The sequence below is a fragment of the Rhinopithecus bieti genome, unplaced genomic scaffold, assembly GCF_001698545.2.
Source record: "Rhinopithecus bieti isolate Rb0 unplaced genomic scaffold, ASM169854v2 scaffold_8675, whole genome shotgun sequence".
Lineage (NCBI taxonomy): Eukaryota > Metazoa > Chordata > Mammalia > Primates > Cercopithecidae > Rhinopithecus > Rhinopithecus bieti.
The window spans coordinates 2709781-2736965 of record NW_016806447.1 but is presented as its reverse complement, the minus strand read 5'-3'; the positions used below and the strand labels follow the sequence as shown (position 1 = coordinate 2736965).

Genomic DNA, 27185 nt, shown 5'->3' with positions numbered 1-27185 from the left:
GAAATAAAGGAGGTATTCATTAAGACAAGCAAGAAACAACAGTCTAGCATTCACATTTGAAAAAATAAAAACCACAGAACTTCCAAAATTGAAGGTTCTGTTAAATAACAAATCAACCAAATCTTCAATGCAACACATACCCACCAGCACAGCTACAAATTTTTTTGAGACAGTCTCACTCTGTTGCCCAGGCTGGAGTGCACTGGCACAATCTGGGCTTACTGCAACCTCCAGCTTCCAGGTTCAAGGGATTCTCAAGCCTCAGCCTCCCAGGCAGCTGGGGACTACAAGCGCCCACCATCACGTCCACTAATTTTTGTATTTTTAGTACAGACAGGGTTTCATCATGTTGGCCAGGCTGCTCTTGAATTCCTGGCCTCAACTGATCCGCCCGCCTTGGCCTCCCAAAGAGCTGGGATTACAGGTATGAGCCACTGTGTCTGGCCTAAACAACTTTTTAAATGACCAACCAAATGTTACAAAGAATGCAGAATACCTTGAATTCTTCTACTTCAAGTCAATTACTGGTAAACGGTATGAATACTTTGGAAGTCTGGTTGGTAGTTCCTAATTGACTTGCAAGTGGGAAAAGGGAACTTCCTAGGGTGATGGAAATACTCCACATCTTGATTTAGGTGCTGGCTATTAAGGTGTATACCTTTGTCAAAATTAGTGAAGCTGGATTTTAAATATGTGGATATTTTACTGAATGTAATTATAACTCCAAGTACTCTTGATGAATGAGTTAGGCAGTAGATTAGACACAGCTGAAAAGAAAATCAGTCATTAAGAAAAACAGATTCAAAGAACATTATCCAAAATGTATCACTAAGAGTCACAAAGATAGAAAACATAAGACAGTAAAAGATATGGAAGTTAGAATAAGATATGAAATTGGAGTTCTAGAAAGAAGAACAAGACTTAAGTTCTGATCCAACATATAAAGATTTTAAAAGCTGTCACTCCTGTCCTCACAATTGAGGTTATAGGACAAACTGCTGTCCCAAACACAACAAAGCAAATACAGAGAATCACAAATTACTGGCAGCAGAAGTCCACAGCTAGAACTAGAACACTTTAAACTGTAACTGACAAAATGCTGGAGGCTCCAAGTAGATGTAACTGACAAATTGCTGGAGGCTCCATGTAGATTAGCTTGAGAGTTAAAAACTCCAGCCTAGTCTTAGGGCATTCCCACACTTTCCTAAATTTTACTTCCAGAAGTCTTACCAGGCTCTCACTATAAAGACTGGAGAAAAATCTCCTCATTCTTCCAAAAGGGGACAGGAGAAAGTAATGTTCTCCTTAATAAGTACTACATTCAAAGGAAACTATTTTACCAGAATCTAAGTTTTCCCAAAGCTTAACAGACCAAGAGTAAGACAAATGCCCTCTCTAGCCTTTGACCTCAAGTAAGAAAATAGTCAACTCTGGCTCACTAAGGCAGACCCAATTACAGGACTATATGGCACTTTCTCTCCCTCCACACCTTACCACTGCATCAACACCTGCAGCAAACAATAAACAGTTAACTTCTAGCCAGAAAGAGAGATTACAGAGAGAAGTGAGAAAAAGGCAGTATCTGAAGAGGAAAGGCTGCAAATTTTCAAAAACCAGTTTTTAAATAAATGAACTGATATAAGATGCACAATATATACACAGAAGTTTATGAAAGGATTTCATTTAAAAATAGATTATCGTGCAAACTAGAAAATGACAAACAGAAGACTTTAAAACGAGATGGGCTGTGGCTGGGCGCAGTGGCGCACGCCTGTAATCCCAGCACTTTGGGAGGCTGAGGCGGGCGGATCATGAGGTCAGGAGATCGAAACCATTCTGGCTAACACGGTGAAACCCCCATCTCTACTAAAAACACAAAAAATTAGCCGGGCATGGTGGCAGGCGCCTGTAGTCCCAGCTACTTAGGAGGCTGAGGCAGGAGAATGGTGTGAACCCAGGAGGCAGAGCTTGCAGTAAGCCGAGATTGCGTCACTGCACTCCAGCCTGGGCGACAGAGCAAGACTCCACCTCAAAAAAAGAAAACAAAAAACAAAAAACAAAAACAATGAGATTTGTTGAAAGAACCAATCATATCACAAGAATAAACAGGAGAATGACAAGTGTCAACAGCGATTACAGGAGCTAGAATACAATAAAATAATATCTCCAAAGAGTTACACGAATTGTAATTGAGACTTCAAACACTCCTATGGTTACTGACAGAAAAAAGCACACAAAAAAATTAGTAAGGATGAAGAACAGAACACGATCAACCAACTTGGCCTATTATTTACATAATACTCCACTCACAAACTGAAAATAAGCATTCTTTCCAAATGCACATGAACATTCACCAAGTGAGATCATATTCTGGGCCAGAAAACAAACTGTAACAGATTAAAAAGGAAATAAAATCATACAAAACATACAATCATGGTCGAACAAAATAAAAGTAGTTACCAACAGACAAATACTCAGAAAGCTCCTAAATATTCTGAAATTAAACATCACACTTCTAAATAATCCATGAGCCAAAAAGGATGTCACAAGGAGATTTTTTTAATGTTTTACTTGGTCTGGGCATGGTGGTTCACACCTGTAATCCCAGTGCTTTGGGAGGCCAAAGTGGGAGAACTCCATGAGACCAAGAGTTCAAGACCAGCCTAGGCAACATGGTGAGACCTCATCTCTACAAACAAAAAAATTTATTTAATTGGGCATGGTGGTGTGCACCTATAGTCTCAGCTACTCACGAGGCTTAACAGGATTGCTTGGGTGCAGGAGTTAGAGGCTACAGTGAGCTATGATAAGACCACTGCACTCTAGCCTGGGTGACAGACTGAGACCCAGTCTCAAAAAATAAAAGTATAATTAAATGTTTTGAGTTAAAATGAAAACATGACATTATCAACATTTGTAGGATACGGAAAAATCATTTTTTAGAGGGAAACTTACAGCTTGAAATGCTGATATTAGAAACAAAAGGTTCTAAATTCAATGGTAAGAACAAATGAAACCCAAAGCAAGCAGAAGAAACTAAGAGCAGAAATCAATAAAAATTTTTTTAAAAATTGCCAAATTCAAAAGGTGGCACACTCTAAAAAAGAGGCAATAAAATTGATAAAATTCTCTTTGACAGAATGAAAAGACACAAATTATAAATATTAACAATGAAGGGACAGCCATAAAGACAGTAAAACGAAAGGAAAATTTTTTTTTTTTTAATGAGATGTTGTCTCGCTCTGTCTCCCAGACTGGAGTGCAGTGGCGCAATCTAGGCTCACTGCAAGCTCTGCCTCCTGAGTTCATGCCATCCTCCTGCCTCAGTCTCCTGAGTGGCTGGGACTACAGGTGCCCACCACCACGCCTGGCTAACTTTTTTTTTTATTTTTATATTTTTAGTAGAGACAGGGTTTCATCGTGTTAGCCAGGATGGTCTCAATCTCCTGACCTTGTGATCCACCCACCTTGGCCTTCCAAAGTGCTGGGATTATAGGCATGAGCCACTACACCCAGCCAGAAGGAAATATTATTTATCCTGAAAGGATATCTACCAGAAACCTACAGTTAATATTAATGGTGAAAGATAATGCATTCCCCCTAAAATCAAGAACAAGGTAAGGATATGCACTATTGTCACTTCTAGTCAATATAGTACTAGAGGTCCTAGCCAATGTGATAAAGCAAGAAAATGAAATTAAAATATGTATCAGAAAGGAAGAAATGAAACTCTGTGTTCACAGATCAAGAGTTGGTAAAAGCTCCAAGAAAAGTAAATTTACAAACTTCACAAGAGACAAGGCCAATACAACTAAAATCATTTGTATTTAATTCTATACAATGAATAACTGAAAATTTAAAAGCAGTACCATTTGCAATAGCATAAAAAATCAAGTAAGTAGATATAAATCTAGCAAAATATTTACAAGATCTATACCCTGAAAACTGCAAAACTTTATAAGAATATAAAGCAAAGATCTGTGTAAATGAAGAGCTATACTGGAGTGAAAGACTCAATATTAAGTCTCAAGATTAAGCTATTGATTATCCGCAAACTGATCTGTATATTCAACATAATCCCCTGACAAATTCCAGCATGATATTTTGTACAAATCATAAGTTCATTCTAAAATGTATATGAAAATGCAAAGCATCTGCAAATGTCAATGCAACTTTGAAAACTATGAACAAAGTTTGGAAACTCATAATCCCTGTATCATAGCTGATCATAGAGCTACAATTAAACATTTTGGTATTAGCATAGAACAATGGGACAGAATAGTGTGTTTAGCAGTAGATCCACACATATTTGGACAACTTAATTTTGACAAAGTTGCAAGGAAAATTCCCTGTAGAAAGTTTAATCTTTTCAACAAATAATACTATAATAACTAGATATGTATATGCAAAAGAATAAACTTTGTGCCACACATAAAAATTAAAACAAACCATCAACCTAAAGGTAAAATCCAAAACTGAAAAATTTCAAAAAAGCACATTTTCCTTCATTTCTACTGTTAAGCAATATTCCATTATATGGATGTGCCACAGGTTTTATACACACAACATGAATGAACCTCAAACACATTATGCTAAACCAAAGAATCCAGACTTAAAAGGCGACATACTGTATGTTCCAATATATGACATTCTGGAAAAGTAGTTGTCAAGGGCTGAGAGAAGAAGGCATTGACTTCAGTAGGCATAAATGAATTTTGGAGAGTGATGGAACTGTTCTTGACTGTGGTGCTGGTTATACAACTACATGTCTGTCAACATTCACTGAACTATACACCAATTCTTACCAAAGAGGTAAGAATTTCACTATATATAAATAGCAGGTCAATTTTTAAAGTTACTTTAAAATTAATCTTTTAAAAAATATATTCAAGGCACTATCTCAAGAATAAACACAAGGAGTCTAGAAACAGAATAGAGCAATTTCAAACAAAGAGAAAGTAAACAGAAGGAAAAATATGGAAAAAAAACCCTACTTTTAGAAGGGCGAGGAAGCAGAAAAAAATTACACACAGTGAAATCAAAAGGTAGGACAGCAATAACAAAAATATCAATAATTTTATGTAAGGCAACTGGTCTGAACCCATATTAAAAACAAAGAGTAGAATGGATTAAAAACAAAGTCCAGCTATATACTACTACTTATAAGAGCTATACCTAAAAGTAAGCACACAAAAGGTTGAAAGTAAATGGGTAAGATATACTAGACAAACATTTACCAAAAGAAAATTGGCATAGCTATATTAGAAATACAGACTATAAGACAAAATCCTAATAAGGAAGAAGCTCAGTACCTAGTATTGGGTTCAATTAACCAAAAGACATTATCACCATAAGATTATAATAATATTAAGTCGGTACTACCTAATAAAATAAACCCAAGATATGTAAAGCAAAAACTGACTGAAGTACATAATAAACAATTTCATTTTAATGGAGATTTTAACAAAATACTGAAAAGCCAAAAGTCAAAATTTCTAAAGACATAGGAAATCTGAGAAATACAACTTACAAATTGAACTAATGGACAAATAAATAAATCCTGTGCCCAAGACGATTAGAGTAGAGAATCCTCTACTCTAGAAAAAGTAGAGAAAAAAAATTCTTTTCAGATACAGGTTAAGCATTTACAAAAACCAATCATACACTATGCCATAGGGCAAGAATCAACAAATGTCACAGAACTGGTTCATTAGCCTATAATGCAATTAAGTTTTAAAGCTAACAATAAAAATAACTAAATTTAAAATCAGATGCATGGAAATTTTAAATAATATTTTAAATAACCGACAAGTCAAGAAAGATATGATAACCCATATTAAAAATACTTAGACCAAAACAGTAATGTAATACTTCATATCAAAACAGTGTATGCAACAAAAAAGTAGCCAAACAAGCAAAGCTGTAGCCTTAAATGCTTATATTCGAAAGTATAATCCAGTATAGGTACACATTTATCTCAACTTCCAGAACCAAACAATGCATAGTTGCCACCAACATATACTGAAGCATTCCCTTTAAAACTGGAAACAACAGAAGTACGTCCAGTATTAATGCTTCTACTCAACATCATATGAATTATCCTACAGTCAGTGCATTAAAATAAGAAAAAAGAAATTAAATATGTAAGAATTGGAAAAGAAAAAAACAACAACAAAGCATTATTTCAGATGAAATGATTACTGAATGTAAAACTCCAAAAAATTTGCAGGTAAGTTTTTAGAAGAATGAGATTTTAGCCAAGAAGGCTTACTATAAGATTAATTTTAAAACAAATAAAAAACCAATTGTATTTCTATGTCCAACAGCAAATAGGAAATGGGCAAGAAAAGAAAAAAAGAGAAAGAAAAACCTTAAAAAATAAAACAGTTGGCCAGGTACCGTGGCTCATACCTGTAATCCCAGCACTTTGGGAGGCAAAGGAGGGTGGATCACTTGACGTCAGGAATTTGAGACCAGTCTGGCCAACATGGTGAAACCCTGTCTCTACTAAAAACACAAAAATTACCTGGGTGTAGTGGCAAGAGCCTATAATCCCAGCTACTCAGGAAGCTGAGGCGGGAGATTCGTTTGAACCCGGGAGGCAGTGGTTGCAGTGAGCCAAGATTGCGCCACTGCACTCCAGCCTGGGTAACAGAGTGAAACTCCGTCGCAAAAAAAAAAAAAAAAAAAAAAAAAAAAAAAGTTGGGGTTTCAAATAAAAAAAAAAAAAGTAAAAAAGACAGTTGTGGTTTACAATAAAAACAAAAAAAGTATAAAGTACCTAGAAATAAGTTTAACAGATGTACTTGATTGGTATAGAAAGCTGTAAAATTTTACTAGAAGATATTAAATAAATGGACAAAGAGCCCAAATTCATGAATAGGATGATTCAATATAATTAAGATGTCAATTCTTCCTAAATTGATCCAGTCAGTCAATGCAATTCCAGAGTTCAGAGTTTTTCATGACATTTAACAAGCTGTTTCTTATGTATGAGGAAGAGCCATGGTGCCCAAATTGTCAAGACACTGCTAAAGAAAAATGTGAGGGGACTTTCAAAACCAAATACCAAGTTTTAATATAAGGCCATAATAAGACAATATGCTAATTGGTATAAGGTTAGACAAACTGATTACTGGAAAGGAATAGAAATTCCCAAAATAGACCTAGACATAGTTAATATATAAGAGAAGTGACTTTACTGGTCAATGAGAAAAGGAAAAACTATTCACTAATGATGTTGAGACAACTGGTTACTCAAAGGGAAAAAAACAAAATTAAATTCCTCCCTAAATTAGACCCCTCAATACTATATTTAAAAATCAGTGAGGGGGCGTGCGCGTGCGCAGGCGACGAGCCGAGGGACTAGGCAGAGCTGTGGAACCGCTGCCAGGTCGCTGTCGGTCCACGCCGCCCGTCGCGCTGCCCGCCCGCTGAGCGTCCGCCGCCGCCATGGGAGTGCAGGTGGAAACCATCTCCCCAGGAGACGGGCGCACCTTCCCGAAGCGCGGCCAGACCTGCGTGGTGCACTACACCGGGATGCTTGAAGATGGAAAGAAATTTGATTCCTCCCGGGACAGAAACAAGCCCTTTAAGTTTATGCTAGGCAAGGAGGAGGTGATCCGAGGCTGGGAAAAGGGGTTGCCCAGATGAGTGTGGGTCAGAGAGCCAAACTGACTATATCTCCAGATTATGCCTATGGTGCCACTGGGCACCCAGGCATCATCCCACCACATGCCACTCTCGTCTTCGATGTGGAGCTTCTAAAACTGGAATGACAGGAATGGCCTCCTCCGTTAGCTCCCTGTTCTTGGATCTGCCATGGAGGGATCTGGTGCCTCCAGACGTGTGCACATGAATCCATGTGGAGCTTTTCCTGGTGTTCCACTCCACTCTGTATAGACATCTGCCCTGACTGAATGTGTTCTGTCACTCAGCTTTGCTTCTGACACCTCCGTTTCCTCTTCCCCTTTCTCCTCGTATGTGTGTTTACCTAAACTATATGCCATAAACCTCAAGTTATTCATTTTATTTTGTTTTCATTTTGGGGTGAAGATTCAGTTTCAGTCTTTTGGATATAGGTTTCCAGTTAAGTACATGGTCAAGTATTAACAGCACAAGTGATAGGTTAACGTTAGAATAGGAATTGGTGTTGGGGGGGGTTGCAAGAATATTTTATTTTAATTTTTTGGATGAAATTTTTATCTATTATATATTAAACATTCTTGCTGCTGCGCTGCAAAGCCATAGCAGATTTGAGGCGCTGTTGAGGACTGAATTATTCTCCAAGTTGAGAGATGTCCTTGGGTTAAATTAAAAGCCCTACCTAAAACTGAGGTGGGAATGGGCAGAGCCTTTGCCTCCACCATTCCCTCCCCATCCTCCCCTTAAACCCTCTGCCTTTGAAAGCAGATCATGTTCACTGCGATGCTGGACACTACAGGTATCTGTCCCTGGGCCAGCAGGGACCTCTGAAGCCTTCTTTGTGGCCTGGCTTATTTTTTTTGTTTTTATTTTTTTTCATCCTGTGGTTTTTCTAATGGACTTTCAGGAATTTTGTAATCTCATAACTTTCCAAGCTCCACCACTTCCTAAATCTTAAGAACTTTAATTGACAGTTTCAATTGAAGGTGCTGTTTGTAGACTTAACACCCAGTGAAAGCCCAGCCATCATGACAAATCCTTGAATGTTCTCTTAAGAAAATGATGCTGGTCATCACAGCTTCAGCATCTCCTGTTTTTTGAGCTTGGCTCCCTCTGCTGATCTCAGAGTTTCCTGGCTTTTCCTTCCTCAGCCCCTTCTCACCCCTTTGCTGTCCTGTGTAGTGATTTGGTGAGAGAAATCGTTGCTGCCCCCTCCCCCCAGCACCATATATGAGTCTCAAGTTTTATTATTGCAATAAAAGTGCTTTATGCCGGCTTTTCTCAGCTCTGTGTCATGGTGGTTATTTTCGAGTGCCTCCCCTGCCATTTGGTGCAGGGGGATGGGGTTGGGCAGGGTGAAGGAGGGTGGCAGTGGGGATGTAGTTTCAAGATTGTGTCTTGGCAGAAGAATGCAGCAGGGAACATCCTTCCTCACTGGCTATTAAGGGGTTGGGGTTCAGAGGAGGAGGGGGAATGTGGGGTAGGTTTGCATCAAAGGAACTACCTGAAGGGCAAGCTGGGATAGTCAGGGAACATCCCCTCCCCTGTTACCAAATGTTTATTAAATATGTGTTCTGGGTAGAGCACTATGCTGGGTGTTCTTGGGTTACAGAGAAGTGGGAGGTACAACACACTTTCAAGAAGTGAGTCACAGTCCACTTGGAGATGTGCTACAAGCAACTGCAAGCAAATTAATGAAGACATACGAAGAGAGGGTTCTGATTTTAAATTGGTATTCCTCAGTAACATTTAGTGTAGAAAGACAGTCCTGTGGAGAGGCTGTGTGGTTGCAGTAGCTTCTCTGGACCCTGCCCTGGGTGCCAGTAACACCCTGCCCTTACTGAGAGTTCTGGAGACCGTCAAAAATGCTCCCACACCTTTCTAGACACCTTCCAAAATTGCCCAGGTTGAGAACCATTGATNATATATATATATATTCATTAAAAAGATACAAGAAAACAAAAGGAAAAGCCACGGAGTGGGAGAAGACACTTATAATGCAAAACAGAAAAAAGAACTCCCCCAATTCAGTAAGAAACCACCGAATAGAAAATAGGCAAAAACATCAATAGTAATTTCAAAGAAATATAATGGCCAACAGACACATGAAAAAATGCAAAATCTTATCAGCAATTAGGAAAATGTCAATTAAGAGAACAGTTAGAAACTATTTCATACTCAACAACTGGCAAAACTTTAAAATCTGACAATATCAAATGTTGGAGAAAAGACTGAAAATGAAAACTGTATAATTTTAAGTAGTATCTTTTAGTACAACTACTTTGCAAAACATTATGGCACTGCCTAAAAAACCTAAGGATGTACAGACCTCTACATCCCAATTCCACTCCTATGAAGTATATCAGAAGACATGTATGAGAATGTTCATGGCTGTACTACTTATAGTAGCCAAAAACAAAAATGGAAGCAACCTAAATATCTACAGCAGAATGAATGAATTATAGCATATTCATGTATCAGAATACAATACAGCAGTAAAACAATGAATTGTCATTAGATGTATGCATCAACATGGCTGAATCATAAAAACATAATGCTGAATAAAAACCAAGTCATAGGCCGGGTATGGTGGCTCACGCCTGTAATCCTAGCACTTTGGGAGGCCAAGATGGATCATGAGGTCAGGAGATTGAGACCATCCTGGTTAACATGGTGAAACCCCGTCTCTACTAAAAATACAAAAAAATTAGCCGGGCGTGGTGGCAGGTGCCTGTTGTCTCAGCTACTCGGGAGGCTGAGGCAGGAGAATGGTGTGAATCCAGGAGGTGGAGCTTGCAGTGAGCCAAGGTCACACCACTGCACTCCAGCCTGGGCAACACAGTGAGACTCCATCTCAAAAAAAAAGCAAAACAAAAAACAAAACAAGTCATGGAAAATTACATTCAGTAGGATTCCATTCATAAAAAGGTTAAAACACCTTTAACAGATGCATACATAACCCCAATACCTAAATTCAGGATAGCAGTAACATCTGGGAGAAAGACGTAATCGTGAAAGAAAATGCAGGAAACATAAAAGGTATACGGTATCTATAATGACAAGGTATGATTGTGGCTATTTCCCCATAATCTCACCAATAGGGCTATTTTGTCAAATTTTTTGAATCCTTCCAATCTGATAGGTGAAAAATGGTAATTGAATATAATTTCAATCTGTACTATTATTATGCATAAGGCTGATCAGGTCCAATTTTAGACCTCTTTGTATATCATCTGGTATGAACTATTAATATGTTCCCTACTAGACTGTTCTTTTTCTTATTGATTTTCAGAAGCTCACATACAACACAAAAATAAGTATTTTGTCTCCTATATAAATGACAATTATATTTTCCCAGTGCATTTTTTAAAAAAAGGTATTTAAAATATTGGCTAATAGGAGAACAGCTATTCATTTAATTATTTTCTTTAAAATGTATGTTAATTACTCTTTTATATTATACTTCAAGAATAAAACAAATTTACAAAGTAAGTCTTCCACTGACATGGTCCATAAACGGACCAAATAATTCTTGGAAGAAAGCTAGAAATTTTCAAAATTAGTGAGGTCCTACATATTTTTATGACCTGGGACATCAATTTTTATTGCTCAAGGATAACTTGTTGGCCCACATGTCTGATAAAGTATTGCCTTACACCTTAGGACATGAATTCTAAATTCTTTTACAATAACTGTATGAGAGTTGCTTTTACTTATGCCTTTTCTTCATAAAATTAATACATTTTTATTTTTCTAAGTGACTTCACAGAACACTTCCAACTTACTAGATTGGCCATGTCTGTGTCTATGGTTTTAAAATTGGCCTTCTTATCCTAATTCCTCAAATAACCTACTCTCCACACTCTCCTCAAATCTCAAAATAAAATTTCTAAAAATTAGCTTGTTGAGCCAGCATGACCCAAATCATTACTAAAATTTCAGTATCTGAGTTTCAAAGGAAGAAAAGGAAATAGAGAAAAAAAAATCTCCCAGTTTCAAGACAAAATGTCTCGGAAGCAGTTCAATCTCATTGTTTCTTTTAACTATATCACAGTGCTATTTCAAATGTTCCATTCCATTTTTTTTTTTGACATAAAGTGCCATAATATGGTTAGTAAGACTGACTTTGAAATTATTTCAAATTTTACCTTCCTAAGAATATAAAACTACCATTCTTTAGCAACACTGTATCCCTTAAATTGCTTCAAAAGCCACTCCTGCTACTACCATCTTAAACTTTTTAAAAGGAAGAGATCTGGTTTCCTGGATCACCTTGGAAAGTGGCACTGACAAAAAACTAAATAGACTCTCGTTTAGAAAAGGGCTACGTATAGGTACTTACCATATAACAAATTGAAATTTAATAAAAAAGAATTTATCCACAGGCATAAACAAAGCTAAGTTACAGTTGGTGAAGCAGAGCTGGTGTCTGACTTGACAGATTTCAAAGAATGTAAATCAGTAGACAAAAGGCCACTAGAATGGAAGGCCAGTCAAAGACAATTGTTTGGAAAACTATCATTTTAACTAGAAAAACTGAATGAAGGACTAAGAAGATAATATTCAAAATTACTCATCCAGTTGATACTTAGTACAAATTTTCTGGAAACATGCTTGTACTTGAGATAATATGAAACAGAGTTATGAAAGAGTAAGAAATACTAACAGTTGCTTTTTCAGGAATGTTTCTAATACAAAGGGTAAGTCCACTGGATTCAACAGTAAATTATTCGCCTGGCGTGGTGGCTCACGCCTGTAATCCCAGCACTTTGGGAGACCGAGGTAGGCGGACCACCTAAGGTCAAGAGTTGGAGATCAGCCTGACAAACATGGAGAAAGCCCCGTCTCTACTAAAAACACAAAAAATTAGCCGGGCATGGTGGTGCATGCCTGTAATCTCAGTTACTTGGGAGGCTGGGGCAGGAGAATCATTTGAATGTGGGAGACAGAGGTTGCGGGGAGGTGGAGGTTGCGGCGAGCCGAGATCGTGCCATTGCACTCCAGCCTGGGCAACAAAAGTGAAACTCCATCTCAAAAAAAAAAAAAGTAAATTATTCATTTGTCATTGATATGCTTTCTATCAATATCAGGAAGAAGAAAATAGCTGCTAGTGAGGAATAGACTTGTCCCCTACTCCAACTGTAGCTGAATGGCTATCTCAACTATGTAAGAATGAGATTGAGCATAAAGAAAATGAGGCAAAATGTCTCAACAGTACAATTTCAAATGTCTTGCGTTAATCCTCAATCCTCAGGAAAATATTTTAGATATAAGTATTCTCCCTCTCTACTTCATATGTGATTTTAAAAAATCAATAAAATCTTACAGAGAAACTATAAACACAAGATTCAAACCATTCATATAATTGTCTAATTTATGAAACTGAATAAGGAAACCTAATTATCACATGTTATTTCAACCAATAATATCATCATTCTTTCTATTCTTATTCAAATTTCATTCTTAATGATCCATTATATGACATAAGCAAATGCAGGCAGAAGATCATCATGGAAACTGAAATAGTCTTTTAAGAAGGAAAATAAAATCTATGAAAGTGTATACTTTACAAGGCTTTGACTGATGTTTATTCCTCATGAGCACAGAAGAAAATGTTTAATACAGAATATTTGTATTTGGTCCTATTAATTCATAAACTCTTATATGCTACGCCATAAGAGAAAATTATACAAATTTCAATGTTTCTATGAATTGAGTGTGCCTTTCATCCCAAATTGACTGAGAAAGACAGTCAGAGAAGCATGCATTTTGGATTAACACGTTACTCAGAATAATTTACTTAACAGGTATAGCTAATTTTACTATTATAACGTTTTCTCTCCTATAATCACATCAATGCTATTTTATTTAGTCAAAAGCTAAACATGAGGCATTCTGGCTGAGGTTTAGACTATTATTATGTAAAGTAATTCCTTTTTTTTTTTTTGAGACAAAGTTTTGCTCTTGTTGCCCAGGTTGGAACGCAATGGCGCGATCTTGGCTTCCCGCAACCTCCGCCTCCTGGGTTCAAGCGATTTTCCTGACTCCCAAGTAGCTGGGATTACAGGCATGTACCACCACACCCAGCTAATTTTGTATTTTTTGTAGAGACTTTAGTAGGTTTCTCCATGTTGGTCAGGCTGGTCTCAAATTCCCGACCTCAGGTGATCCACCCGCCTCGGCCTCCCTAAGTGTTGGGATTACAGGCGTGAGCCATCACACTTGGCCTAGTATTCACTTTTTTTTTTTAAGTGTTAATTTAAATTATCTCTTCTAAGAAATTTCAGTTTTACAGAAAATTAAAGGTAAGATATAAAAACCAAAAAATTTTCCCCTTACAAGTTTGTTAAAATGATGGCACATACTGAAATCTTCAAGTTCAATTTGATACATAAAGAACTACTTTTCTTTCAAGAGAAAGCACACGTAGTCACATTCTCAAAATCATACTAAAACTTAACTTTTAATTTAAAGACCAAAATGCTCTTTCAAAGGATCAGAATACCTGAAAACTGTTTAAAAGTCACTTACCTTTCAAACCTAGAGTTTGTAGCTGGAAGAGCCGACCAAGTTCATAAGGCAAAACCCGTAACAGATTGTTATTTAAAAGCAATTCCCTGTTTTTTAAAAAAATAAAAATTTAGTTTAATATACTAAGTTTTATTAACATCTGTATTTGCCATTAACGCTCCTTCTAACATACTCTGAGTGATTGTTTATATTCAAGGCACATTTCTATGTGCTCATCCAAAAACACTGTACAATATAAAATTACTATGAAATGTGTAATTGCCACTACTATTAACAATGTTTCTATTTCTGTGATTTACTCATTCTCTAGCTCACATTAAAGTTGGAGGTGTAGGAACTGCATTATCATTCTCAGGCTAAATCTACCCCCTTTTTTCTCACCAAAAATGCCTGTCAAATGCAAATGTGACAGATATCTTTAGTATCTAACCAACAGATATCCTTGAACCCCGTCTAATCAATAGAAAAAAGTACACATTTTTACACAAACTTCAGGAATAAACTGTAATTAGTAGCCAATCACCTATACCTTAAGTAACTGAATACTACTCTAATCATATCAAAATACTAAGAAAACAAACCAAAAAATTAATAAAAAGATTAATAAGAAACAGGTGAAGTATATTAAAGAAGACAAAAGAAAATGTGAAAAGATGAAAAAATACTATGATCGACAATTACTGACACAAAACATAAATATTAAAATAAAGCATAGATAGTACAGACAAGAACAGGACAGCATAAATAAGATCTAACTTTATGACTGTGAAATTTTGAGCAGACTATAGGAAAAAAAATAGCACCCTCATTAGTGGACGACCAAAAGTAAAAAAAGCAAGTAAAGGATAGTGAAGAACAAGATTTTAAAACAATGTTTAAGTTTAAACATGTGACGGCAGTTTTTAAAAATTATTACTCAACAGATAATCATTGGAAACATTTAGATAAGATCTTAAGATTTCCTGTAAAATTTTTTTAGGATTTCTTTAGGGAATTTTAAAGAATCCCTAAAATTAGAAATAAATCCTGTTCATCAGGTTTTAAGGTTTCCTTAAGGAGTTGTATTATGAAATACAAATATACTTTGACTCATATAATAGAGATATGTTATCAGTTGTATTCATCAGCAAAACTTCATTTTTCAAGTATTTCTGATCAGTCTTATCACATCGGATAATGAGACTTACTATTTTACCTCACCCCACCTCAAGTTTGTCAAGGAAACTGGTAATACAAGCACACTCTAATTCAGGACCCTCCAAATTTAAAGAAAGGAAAAGAAATGAATAACGTAGGCCAACTCAAGCACTATGCTTAGACAGTTTATATAATTTGATAGTTACAACACACAGAAATCCTACAATTGAGTAACATCCCTAATTTTCTTAAATTTAGAATTTTATATAGTGAGTCACGTCTGTATTACTTCCTCACCTGAGAGACACCATGTTTCCTAGTTCTGCTGGTAAACTTCTGAGTTTATTGGATGACAGATCCAGGTAAACCAGATTATGAAGCTTGGCAATATCAGGTGGAATGCGACTAAGGTAATTGTCATTTAGGTGCAGCGCTGTCAAGTGTGTCAATGACCAAAGTGATGTACTTAGGCTCCGCACTCTACCTAAAAGGCAAAATACTGAAGTGTAAAACCCCAGGCCCAAGATGACACCTAAACTACAAGGGCTAAAAAGTGGTAAGAGGGGCTGCAAATACACATGGATATTGTATCTCTGACATTTTAGTTTTTCATTTAATGCATTTGATTGCTTCCAAACACGCCTGGCCTGGCCCTCCTTTACGTTCATGCCACTTTCACATGACAACCACTCTTTCTCATGAACCTTCCATGTATTAAATGAGAAGTGGCAAAATGTGGAAACCGTTGGAGTTTAACTGAGTAGTTCTCAACCAGAGGCAATTTGGTTTCCTCAAAGGATTTGGAATGCCTGGAGACATTTTTGGTTGCCACAACTGAAGGGGTATTACTGCTATCTAGTGAGCAGAGGCCAGGAATGCTGCTAAATATCCCACAATGCACACAACAGCCCTCCACTATTATTCAAATCAGTGTCAGTAGTGCCAAGGTTAAGAAACCCTAGATTAACTTAGTAAGATGGGCTCATATTCATTCTTTTGACTACCAATCATCCATCCACCCAGTTACCTTTTAGCTAAATGTGCAAGTAATTCTTGCTATTGACATTACAATGTGGGGTTTAACTCTTTCAAATGAATGCCTACTGGGGAAAAAAATGGCACTTTATATATAATCTGTATTATACCAATTCATAAAAGAAAATAATACTTATATTTTTAATAAACTTTAAATTTTGTAGTAATTTTAGATTCACAGAAAAGTTACCAAGATAACATAGAGAGTTCCTATATATCCCTCCTTCAGCTTCCCTAACATTAGAATCTGCATCATCACCATTGTACATTTGTTGAAACTAGGAAACCAACACTGGTGCATTACTACTAACTAAACTCTAGACTTTATTTGGATTTCACCAGTTTTTATACCTTTTTATTCCAGATTCAATGCAGGCTACCATTTTGCATTTAGTTACATCTCCTTAGTCTCCTCTGGTCTATGACAGTTTCAGCCTTTACTTGTTTTACATGACAATGACAATTTTGAGTATTAATCAAGCTAGGTATTTTGCACAAGGTCCTTTAGCTTGAGTTTGTCTGATGTTTTTCTCATTATTAGACTGGAATTATGAGTTTTTAGGAATCACATTTTATTTTACCCAATCCCAAACAGGTAGTAAGGTCCTATAACATAGTTATTATAATTTATTAGAATAAATAGATAGCTTCCAGGTTTTCTTCTTTGCCGACACTGAGATAGGAGGATGGCCAAGATTTCAATTTGCAAACATAATTACTCTGAAATAGCCTAAATGAAATCTACTATATCAAAGAACCTAGTTTTACTTAGAAACTAAACTCCCAATATCCTCAATTCCAGATGCCTGCTCAATGTAATTAATCTCAAAGAATGGAAACAAAGATACTCAGTCACACATAAAACAGATAAATTAAACACTAGTATCTCAACATCTTGTAGCTTTTCAACTAGTCTGTCTAATTAAAAATGTACAACAAAAAATATAGCAATACTCAACATTTTTATTATCACTATTACATGCCAGATTAAATGCTTCAGATTCCACTCACCCGAGATTTCTAATTCTGCCCAGTGAGATTTTTTCCCATTGGCTACCTCCTCTGCTGACATGATGGTATAAATTCTGCGAGGATCTGGAGGATCATATTTTCCTTTGGCATCCCTATTAGTCTGTTTAAAAAAAGAAAAAAAAAAAAAGGAGATCAACAATTATTATAGTCTTACTTCAAAAAAAGAGAAAATAAGATAGGGTAAACTCCTTTTCTCTCCCCATTACCAGTCTAGTAAGTCATTTTATACTACAAATTCTCACTTGCAGAAAAAGAAAACACACACATTATCTGCAGTATGCTAGGATCTTGCAGGAACTTATTATCAGATGCCTCAGGGAAAATGCAAATAAGCAACAGCACCGGACTTTGCAATGAACATCATGGTTGCTTCCTGATCCCTTCCCTTCATTTAGCTGTACTGCTTTCCCAAGTAGGAGTTTCCAGAATGGACTCTGACCAGTCTAATAGAATCAGTAATTCTATTCTCCTTTCCTCAGTGATATTCAGATATCCCATGCCTAAGACAATCAGCACATGACATTCCCCTTGCCACAGAGATTTAGTTCAGGAGTATCTAATAATCACAAAACCGCAGAACTCTTTCTATGTTTATAGGAAAAGCAGGCTTCTCTCTCCTGCTGGTCATAAACAAAGAAGAATACAGCCCAAATTGCTGTTGGCAGCCACGCAACAACAATAAGGAAAGTCAGCCATGGAAGGCAGAGTCTGGAAAACAGAAAAACAAAGGCAGAGTCCTCACTGAATCACACCTGTAGCACACCCAAATGCTGGCCTTTTCTGATACACAAGCCAATATAGTTCCCTTACTGTTTAAGCTAGTTTGAATTGTATTTTCTGTTACTACTAATCAAAAGTGTCCTAATTAGTATGAGTACATATCTTAGTTTGCCTGGGTCAGTCTTGGTTTATATCTGTTGTTCTGAAGCAATTATTATTACCATCCCTTTTCATGCTCAAAAGAGTCCAATTTGGATGAGTTACATGGTCACCCTAATCAAAACTAGTATACTCATATGTTGTTTAACAAAGATATGTTCTGGGAAATGCATTGTTAGGCAATTCAAACGTTATGCAGCACAGCACTATACTGTGCCATCTTCCTGCTGTAACTGCCAAAATAATCACTGAACAATCATCAATGATGACCAGCTAGACATAAAACTCATCAAATGTGCTAGGTATGAAGTAGGTGACAAATGGCTCTAAAAGTAACCTTATTCAAGGGGTCCAACATAAGAAGTACTGCTTGGTAGTAGGCAGAAAATAAAATCCAGTTCATATCTAACAAGAATAGCAAATGACACAACCTCCTGAGCCTAAATTAAACTCCTGTATGCTTTCAATAAATTGCCACATAGTATTTATACTGGGTTCTTTGCTCATATTTTAACATATATACACACACCCCAAAACCAAGTGTCTGAATCTGGAACTGTTTGCAAGTAAAGTTTAGACCTTATATCCCAAATTGAAGAGTTGCTTTCAGGTCATCTGAAATTTGTTACATATAGAGATTAATTAAATTTGTTACATATAGAGATTAAAGAAAAAAGAGATATTCTATCATGTAACAAATCAAAATGCTAGTTTATAAGAATGCAATCAAACTTTCTCATATTATCATTTTCTCTCACATTTCTAAAGGGAAAATAGTCATTCCTTTCCACTTACTTAAAGGAGCAAAGAGAAAGTTTTCCATATTTGTTCATATGTTAACAGTAATTAGTTTCCAACTTTCCAGGTTAAGCTCTTCAACTCTAATCTTATCATACAATTTGGGCGATGCTAAGCCGTATTTTATTTTCCATAAATGTCTCAGAACTTCATATAGCACAAAGAATATGATCATTTTCCACAGGAGAAGAAATTTGATTTCTACCATATTCAGCCTATATATAATACTTCTGAAAATAAAGTTTTTAGGTAACAAGGTTTTCAGAATTTCTGCTGTACACCATAAGGCACATGTGTCTCTTTGGGTACTTTTGTGTAATAATGTAAGAGTCTACAAAAAAATACAAGATTAAGCAAAGCCAAATCAAACAGTTCTAGATCCAAAGACGCACTACATAATCATTACCTACAATGAAAATGGGTAAAACACCCTAAATTTGCAAAAACATATAGGTTTCACTTTTTTTTTTTTTGGAGACTGAGTTTTGCTATGTCGCCTAGGCTGCAGTGCAATGGTGCGATCTCGACTCACTGCAAACTCCGCCTCCCAGGTTCACGCGATTCTCCTGCCTCAGCCTCCTGAGTAGCTGGGGTTACAGGCGCATGTTACCACGCCTAGCTAATTTTTGTATTTTTAATAGAGATGGGGGTTTCACCATGTTGGTCAAGCCGCTCTCGAACTCCTGACTTCGTGATCCACCCGCCTTGGCCTCCCAAAGTGCTGGGATTACAGGTGTGAGCCACCACACCCGGCCCAATTTTAGATCATTTTTATAAAACACAGGGCATAGGATTAGAAGGCAATTTAATCTGTTTTAATCACAGCTCCCACTAGATGGGATGTTCCTTAAGGAGACTATGTTTCTGTGTGGAGACACATCCTTTTTATATCTCTATACAGTTCCCGCCACATAGGAAGCACTTAACATGTATTTGTGGAATGATCAATGATCATATGCTTTATAATCCTAAAATCTGCCACCTTCCTCCCTCCCTACTCATCTCACAGCCAATTAACACCCAACGCTTTTCTAAAAATTGATACAAAGAAATGGTAATTCATCCACATGTTCAATTTTCCCAGATATTTTTAAAATCTAGATAGAAGATTAATAATTATCATCTTTTCTGGTGCTCCAATTCTAATCTCTAAAACAGATACTATATGGAACTGTATTTCTGTTTTTTAATTCTGCATGTTTCAATCTTTGTAAGTCCATTAAAATTACAAAATCTCTTCCTTAAAAAAAAAAAAAAGCACCATAAAATGTTTACCAGTATCTATAATATGTAAAAACCAAAGTAAGATCAATACTATCATATTAGGGGTCAGAGGTCTCTTTTGGATTTGATTAGGATGCCAATAAAAATGATTGAAGCTAAAACATTTCTCATTTGAGTTTACTAAATAATTTAGTATAGTTCTGGTCACGACTGCCCCCAAAACCAGGTTTTCATGGTGCTTTAAAAACAGGCAACTTGGCCCAGCAAGGTGGCTACTGTTGGTAATTCCAGCACTTTGGGAGGCCAAGGCGGGCGGATCACTTGAGGTCAGTAGTGAGGTCAGGAGTTTCAGACCACCCTAGCCAAAATGGTGAAACCCTGTTTCTACTAAAACTACAAAAATTAGCCGGGTGTGGTGGCCCATGTCTGTAAATCACAACTACATGGGAGGCTGAGGCATAGGAATCACTTAAACCCGGGTGTCGCAGGCTGCAGTGAGCCGAGACTACCCCACTGCACTACAGCCTGGGCAACAGAGTGAGACCCTGTATCAATCAATCAATAACAGAGAACTCAATTTCAGGAAATTAACATTATTAAATCCTTCCGTTCAGCTTTATTTTCCCCTCTCAGGTCTCGGCATCAACTTTCCACCTTGTAGGCATACCACAAAAATCTTAAAATTATGAAATAAATTATTCAAATGTAACTTCAATCTCTAAATGTGACACTGATCATGTGGCTTCAAATAGTCTCATATACAGCTCAGTGCAAGACTTAAATACTGAGTGATTAACATTTTTCATCCAAGAAAGCGAAATGTTTTATTTGGGAAAACGTAGTGCAATTAATTTCTTATCTTTAATTTCAAACTAATGAAGAGGCAGGTTTTTTAAATAGTTTTTCCAAGAGTTTCTAATTTCTACAACAACTTACATAGATTCTCAAAAGATCCTCCCATTACATCAACCATATTTATACTGGGAATCCCGATTACATAACAAAGCCTGTTAGCAACACCTTTCCAACTTCGCCATCCAACTTCATTTCAACACTATGTAAAACACTCCACTTAGTTCCCCAAATACTACACAAGCTGCTTTTTGAGTCTGCCATTCATTTACTCTTTATTTCTTCATTTCTTAGCGTGTCTCCTACAAAGGCCTCAGAGACTCTGAGTAAAATTTCTGAGAGTAACCATCAGTCCTAGATAAGGAACCCGATTTTCTCCTACATCTTATATACTCCTTACATTAAAAAGTTTTAATCTCCATCACCAAAGGCTGATTAAACACTACCACAGAGTGAAGACTTTAATAAATTTGTCTTCGGTTCTATTAAGCAAAAACTTCAGATAACGCTGTAAAATACTGACTTCATAGAAAATGTATTTCAAAGCTGGGCACAGCAGTATACTCCTCTGGTCCCACCTAGTTGGGTGGCTGAGGTGGAGGGATCGTTTGCAGCTAGGAGTTTAAGGCCATTGTGCACTATAACCACACCGCTGAATAGCTACTGCACTCTAGCCTGGGCAACATAGCATTAAAAAACATTAAAAAATATGCAGCCTTAAAAAAAGAGTGAGCTCACGTCCTTTGCAGGGACATGGATGAAGCTGGAAGCCATCATTCCTAGCAAACTAACACAGGAACAGAAAACCAAACACTGCATGTTCTCACTCCTAAGTGGGAGGTGAACAATGAGAACACACGGGCACAGGGAGGGGAACATCACACACCGGGGCCTGTCGGGGGGTGGGTGGCAAGGGGAGGGAGAGCATTAGAACAAATACCTAATGGATGCAGGGGTTAAAACCTAGATGAGGGTTTGATAGATACAGCAAACCACCATGGTACATGCATACCTATATAACAAACCTGCATGTTCTGTACATGTATCGCAGAACTTAAAAGTGAAATTTTAAAAAACATTAAAAATAAAAAAATGTTTAATGTCTTTTGGGGGGGTTGTATTTTAGTTTTAAATTTATAAGCAATATTATATGTAACGCTAGGTCTGCTTTGCACAGAAAAATTTAAATTTAGAGTTTCCAAAACTGCAAATAAATCTACATAACATGCTATTTCAATGAAAGGTATATTTTAAAAATACATATGAAATACATCCAAATATACTACCCCAAATCTCAAGTTTTATATGTAGCACTAGGAAAATAAACCAGCATAACTCCCCCTGAAAAAAAACAAGCTGGCCAAATCAAGGCAAACTGGTAAAAGCTAGAACTAAGCTTCTGTAAATACTGGTCATCTAGAGTAGCTTACAAAAAAACAGAAGCCTCTATAGTGTATGTGAAGATGTAAGTCCTATAGCGTTAAATTACAGTTTCTCTCTTACCACCCTAAGTGTAAGGTCATTTTATCTCAGTCTGTAGTTTGGCACAATTAGTGTTATTTCATTTAGGATTCAGACTAAAAATCCTACAAGCACCGGAGTGCTTCATAATGAATCAGACTGCTAACTCAATGAAATCTAACCCAAAATACAAATCACTAATCATCTCAACAATAGTTTGCAAAATCAGTCATACGCAGAGATACAGATGCTGGCAGAGTTCCTAAAATTGAAAGAACACAAAAATAAGCCTATATGAGGCTTAATTTAGAGTTCAGAGTAAATATCAATAACTTATTCCATTTTACACATTCTCAGATAAATCTGTCTTATATTGGCATTTATTCCCAAAAGTTACAGAAGGGAAAACATGTATTTTTGTGTGTGTGATTTACTACATACTCATCTTAATAAATAACTATCCTTCCCATCTGGTCTTAACCACTATAAGCTCCCTTCCTGAGAAAATGTGTCTGTGTTTATCTTGCTTAACAAAGCAAATAACTCTTGCACTGTGTCATTTTTTAAGTTTAATATCTTTGTTGTTGTTGTTGTTGTTGTTGTTTTTAGACAGTGTCTTACTCTGTCACCTAGGCTGGAGGACAGTGGTACAATCATAGCTCATTGCAAGCTTGAAATCCTAGGATCAAGTGATCTTCCCTCCTCAGTCTCCCCAGTAGCTGGGACTACAGGCACATGTTATCATACCCAACTAATTTTATTTTATTTCATTTTTATTAGAGATGAGGTTTCACCATGTTGCCCAAGCTGGTCTTGAACTCCTGTCCTCAAGAGATCCTCCTGCCTTGGCCTCCCAGTGCTAGCAGGATTACAGGCATGAACCACAGCGCCTAGTCTTTTTTTTTTTTTTGTTAAAGAGACAGTGTCTACCTATGTTGCCCAGCCTGACCTCAAACTCCTGGGGTCAAGCAATCCTCCTGCCTCAGCCTCCTAAGCAGCTAGGACTACAGGTGTCCCCACTACACCCAACTATAATATTTACTTTTAACTATACGCAACTATTAATCATTACAACTGTCATACTAAATTTGTACTTCACCTGAATGAGATAAGCAGCTGATACTACAAAAACTGCCCCTAGCAAACTATACTGCATATAGTAAGATCATATTGACAAAATTAAAGATTTATGGCAATCCCAAGAGCTTAAATGACGCCCTGGGATAAAGAAAAATTTCATTAGCAATCCCATTCCATTTCCATACCAAGGGCCTGTGGATGGCATTTGTCTTTTTTAAATTATATATTCAACTAAAGTTCATAGATTATAAAATAATGCAAACATGTTTTAAAAAAAAGACTTAATTCCAAGTGTTCATGACATCTCCAGCTCTGTGACCACTCTAAAAAAAAACTTACGTTTTATAATGGCAAAGTCACTCATCATTATTGAAAAAAATAACCTTCAAACTTTTGAGGTCTAATGTTTCTGACCAGTTTAACATTTACTCAAGAAATATTTACTGCATGCCTATTGCTCACTACTGACATTTACTGTACCAAGCACTAGGGTGCTTCAATAGTGAACAAGATGTACATTGTCGTCACCCTCATGGAGCATATACTGTTTCCACAGCACTACTTGAAAAAGAAAAGCTATACAGTAGTTTGCTTTTCAATAATTCTGCAAGGAATTTGGCATTTCTTGTTACTACTTTCTTTTTCTCCCTCATCCGGTAGTTGCATTGTTCTCTACTGTCACTACTCTAAAATAAGCAGAACAACTAAAGGGAAAATAAAACATTCTTATCACAAAGGATGAGGGTGATGAATAACCGATAACCTCTGGCATGGTCAAGAATAGGTGGAGAGAACAGAGTTCCCAGGATAAGAATGGGAAGTTTTAAATGGCCTAATATTGGGGAATGTGACTGAAGATAACGGGTTAAACACATACTAGTACATTTAACTTAAGATGACAGCAACTGGTTTCCTAAATCAGTGATACTATTATTTTCTACAATCCTTGCTAGCAAACCAAATAATTAGATAACCCAAGGAACAAGGAAATACTTGGACTCAATATGTCTTATTTCTAGTCAGTTTATTCTTGGGGCTCTATTTATTAAATATATCTCAAGTCAAACACTAGTTATCTATGCAAATAAAATGCATAGGCATATGTGGCAATAAAGCCCCTAGATGAATATGCGAAAATGTTATTGCTTGTTATACATCTTTCCAAAGGTAATTCAAAGATAACTTTACGGCAATCCAGAGATAACTTACAGGAAGCTTCTGGCTCTGGAAAGCGATGAGGGCATGGTCTACTTGTCAGTTATAGTAATGCCGGAAGGAAATAAAGGAGAAAGAATTAGAATACAATTCCTTTTCTGCATATTTAGAAACTTTCTTCCATATCTGAGATACAAGACCACAGCAGCAGCAACAACATGAAACATAAATACTAAAATAAAAAAACAGAGACCAGACCAGGGGTTATAAATCTATCAATCACTTCAAATTTTCAAAAATAATGCTACTATAGACATGTTTCATTTTATTTCATTATCAATATGGACAACTTAAGCTTATGATTTTCCTCCCAGAATTCCAAATTAAGTATTAGTCTCCACCTAACTTAACAATTACAATGCTTTAATGCCTTGCATTTAATGCCTCCCACTCATCTAAAGATACTGAATCTAATCTAATTTTTTTTTTTTTTTTTTTTTTTTTGAGACTAGGTCTCACTTTATCACCCAGGCTGGAGTGTAGTGTGGTGCAACCTCAGCTCACTGCAGCCTCAACCTCCTGGGTTCAAGTGATCCTCTCACCTCAGTCTCCTGAGTAACGAGCACTACAGGTGTACGCCACCACCATCTAGCTAATCTTTGTATTTTTTTGTAGAGTTGGGTTTCACCATGTTACCCAGGCTGGTCTTGAACTTCTGGGCCCAAGTGATCTGCCCACCTCAGCCTCCCAAAGTGCTGGAATTACAGGTATGAGCCACTGCACCCAGACTTCTTTTCACTTTTTTGATTTAGTTTGTGTTTTCTATCCCCTCTGATATGTACATTTGCATTTTTTTTTAATGAGTATCAACTTCCTTCTCATCATTCTTGGCTTAAGTCATCTTTCACCTCTTCTTCTGTATATTTCCCCATGCAGAAATCAAGTTAATTCTAAAATTTATATAGAAAGACAATCTAAAATAGCCAGTACACTTCTGAAAAAGATATAAACATAGATGTGCACAGTATCTGATTTTTCAAGACTTACTAAAACTACAGTAATCCAGAGAGTTTGGTATTCATGAAAGAATAGACATACACAGTTCAATGGAACAGAACTGAGAAACTAGAAATAGACCCACATACATGATCAACAGATTTACAACAAAAAGATAACCATAGAGAAAGCACAGATTTTTCAACAAATGGTGCTAGAACAATGGTATATCCATATGGAAAAATAAATAAATAAACATCAATCCATACCTTGCATCCCAAAGTAAACTTACAAGGACCATGAGCTTAAATATAAAACCAATAACTATAAAACATTATAAGAAAACATCAGAGAAAAGTCTTTGTGACCTTGAATTAGGCAAAGATTACTTAGACATAGCATAAAAAACATGATCCATAAAAGAAAAAATACTGATAAACTAACTTTTAAGAAAAGTTAAGACTTCTGCTCTTTGAAAGTTGAAGGAAAAGACATGTCAGGGTTTAAGAATAAATATCTGCAAAACACGTACTTAAAAAAAAAAACTCTCCAGAATATATAAAGAATGCTCAAAACAAAATAATAAAGCAATCTTATTTTTTAAATTAACAAAATATTTGAACAGATACTTCAAAGAAGATACACAGATAGCAAATAAGCACATGAAAAGATGCACAACATTAGGCATCAGAGAAATACTAAAAACCACAATGAGATATCACTACACATTAGAAGGATTAAATTTAATAACTGACAATATCTAGTGCTGACGAAGATTTGGTCTGCATGCACACGCACAAGACAGGGGGATTAAAAGAAAACTTGTCTCAAAGTGCCACAGTACTGAAGTAGAAGAGATGATGCAAGACTTCCACGAGGAGGTGACACTAAGCTGAATCTTAAAGAATGAACAGGAATCAGTATTTCCCTCAAGGAAAGGGATTGTAGGTATGGCAGGGACAGACAAAGCAAAAATAAAAGCATAAGCAAAGACTTATAAATAAGAAATAACATGGCTGGGCGTGGTGGCTCATGCCTGTAATCCCAGCACCTAGGGAGGCCAAGGAGAGTGGATCACCTGAGGTCCGGAGTTCAAGACCAGCCTGAACAACATAGTGAAAACCTGTCTCTACTAAAAATGCAAAAATTAGCTGGACATGGTGGCAGGCACCTGCAATTCCAGCTACTGGGGAAGCTGACACAGGGGAATCACTTGAACCCAGGAGGCAGAGGGTGCAGTGAGCTGGCATCACACCATTGCACTCCAGCTGGGGCAACAGAGCGGGAGGGAGGGAGGGAGGGAAGGAAGGAAGGAGGGAGGGAGGGAAGGAAGGAGGGAGGGAGGGAAGGAAGGAAAGAGG

General features: G+C 36.7%; 1 protein-coding gene and 1 pseudogene across 2 annotated transcripts in view; one reads left to right on the top strand and one right to left on the bottom strand.

Annotated features, from left to right (window-relative positions):
* The window catches only part of CNOT6L (CCR4-NOT transcription complex subunit 6 like), a 150681-nt gene that overhangs the window by 43120 nt on the left and 80376 nt on the right, over positions 1 to 27185 (bottom strand). Inside the window, exons 5-7 of the mRNA XM_017876601.1 lie at positions 17359 to 17479; positions 15610 to 15796; positions 14176 to 14261 (exon numbers count right to left, since the gene is read on the bottom strand). Coding sequence (XP_017732090.1) covers positions 14176 to 14261; positions 15610 to 15796; positions 17359 to 17479 — 394 coding nt within the window. The remainder of the gene's footprint in view (positions 1 to 14175; positions 14262 to 15609; positions 15797 to 17358; positions 17480 to 27185) is intronic.
* On the top strand, positions 7389 to 8928 carry LOC108532469 (peptidyl-prolyl cis-trans isomerase FKBP1A pseudogene; annotated as a pseudogene). The gene has a single exon (XR_001886460.1). The product of XR_001886460.1 is annotated as a peptidyl-prolyl cis-trans isomerase FKBP1A pseudogene (transcript).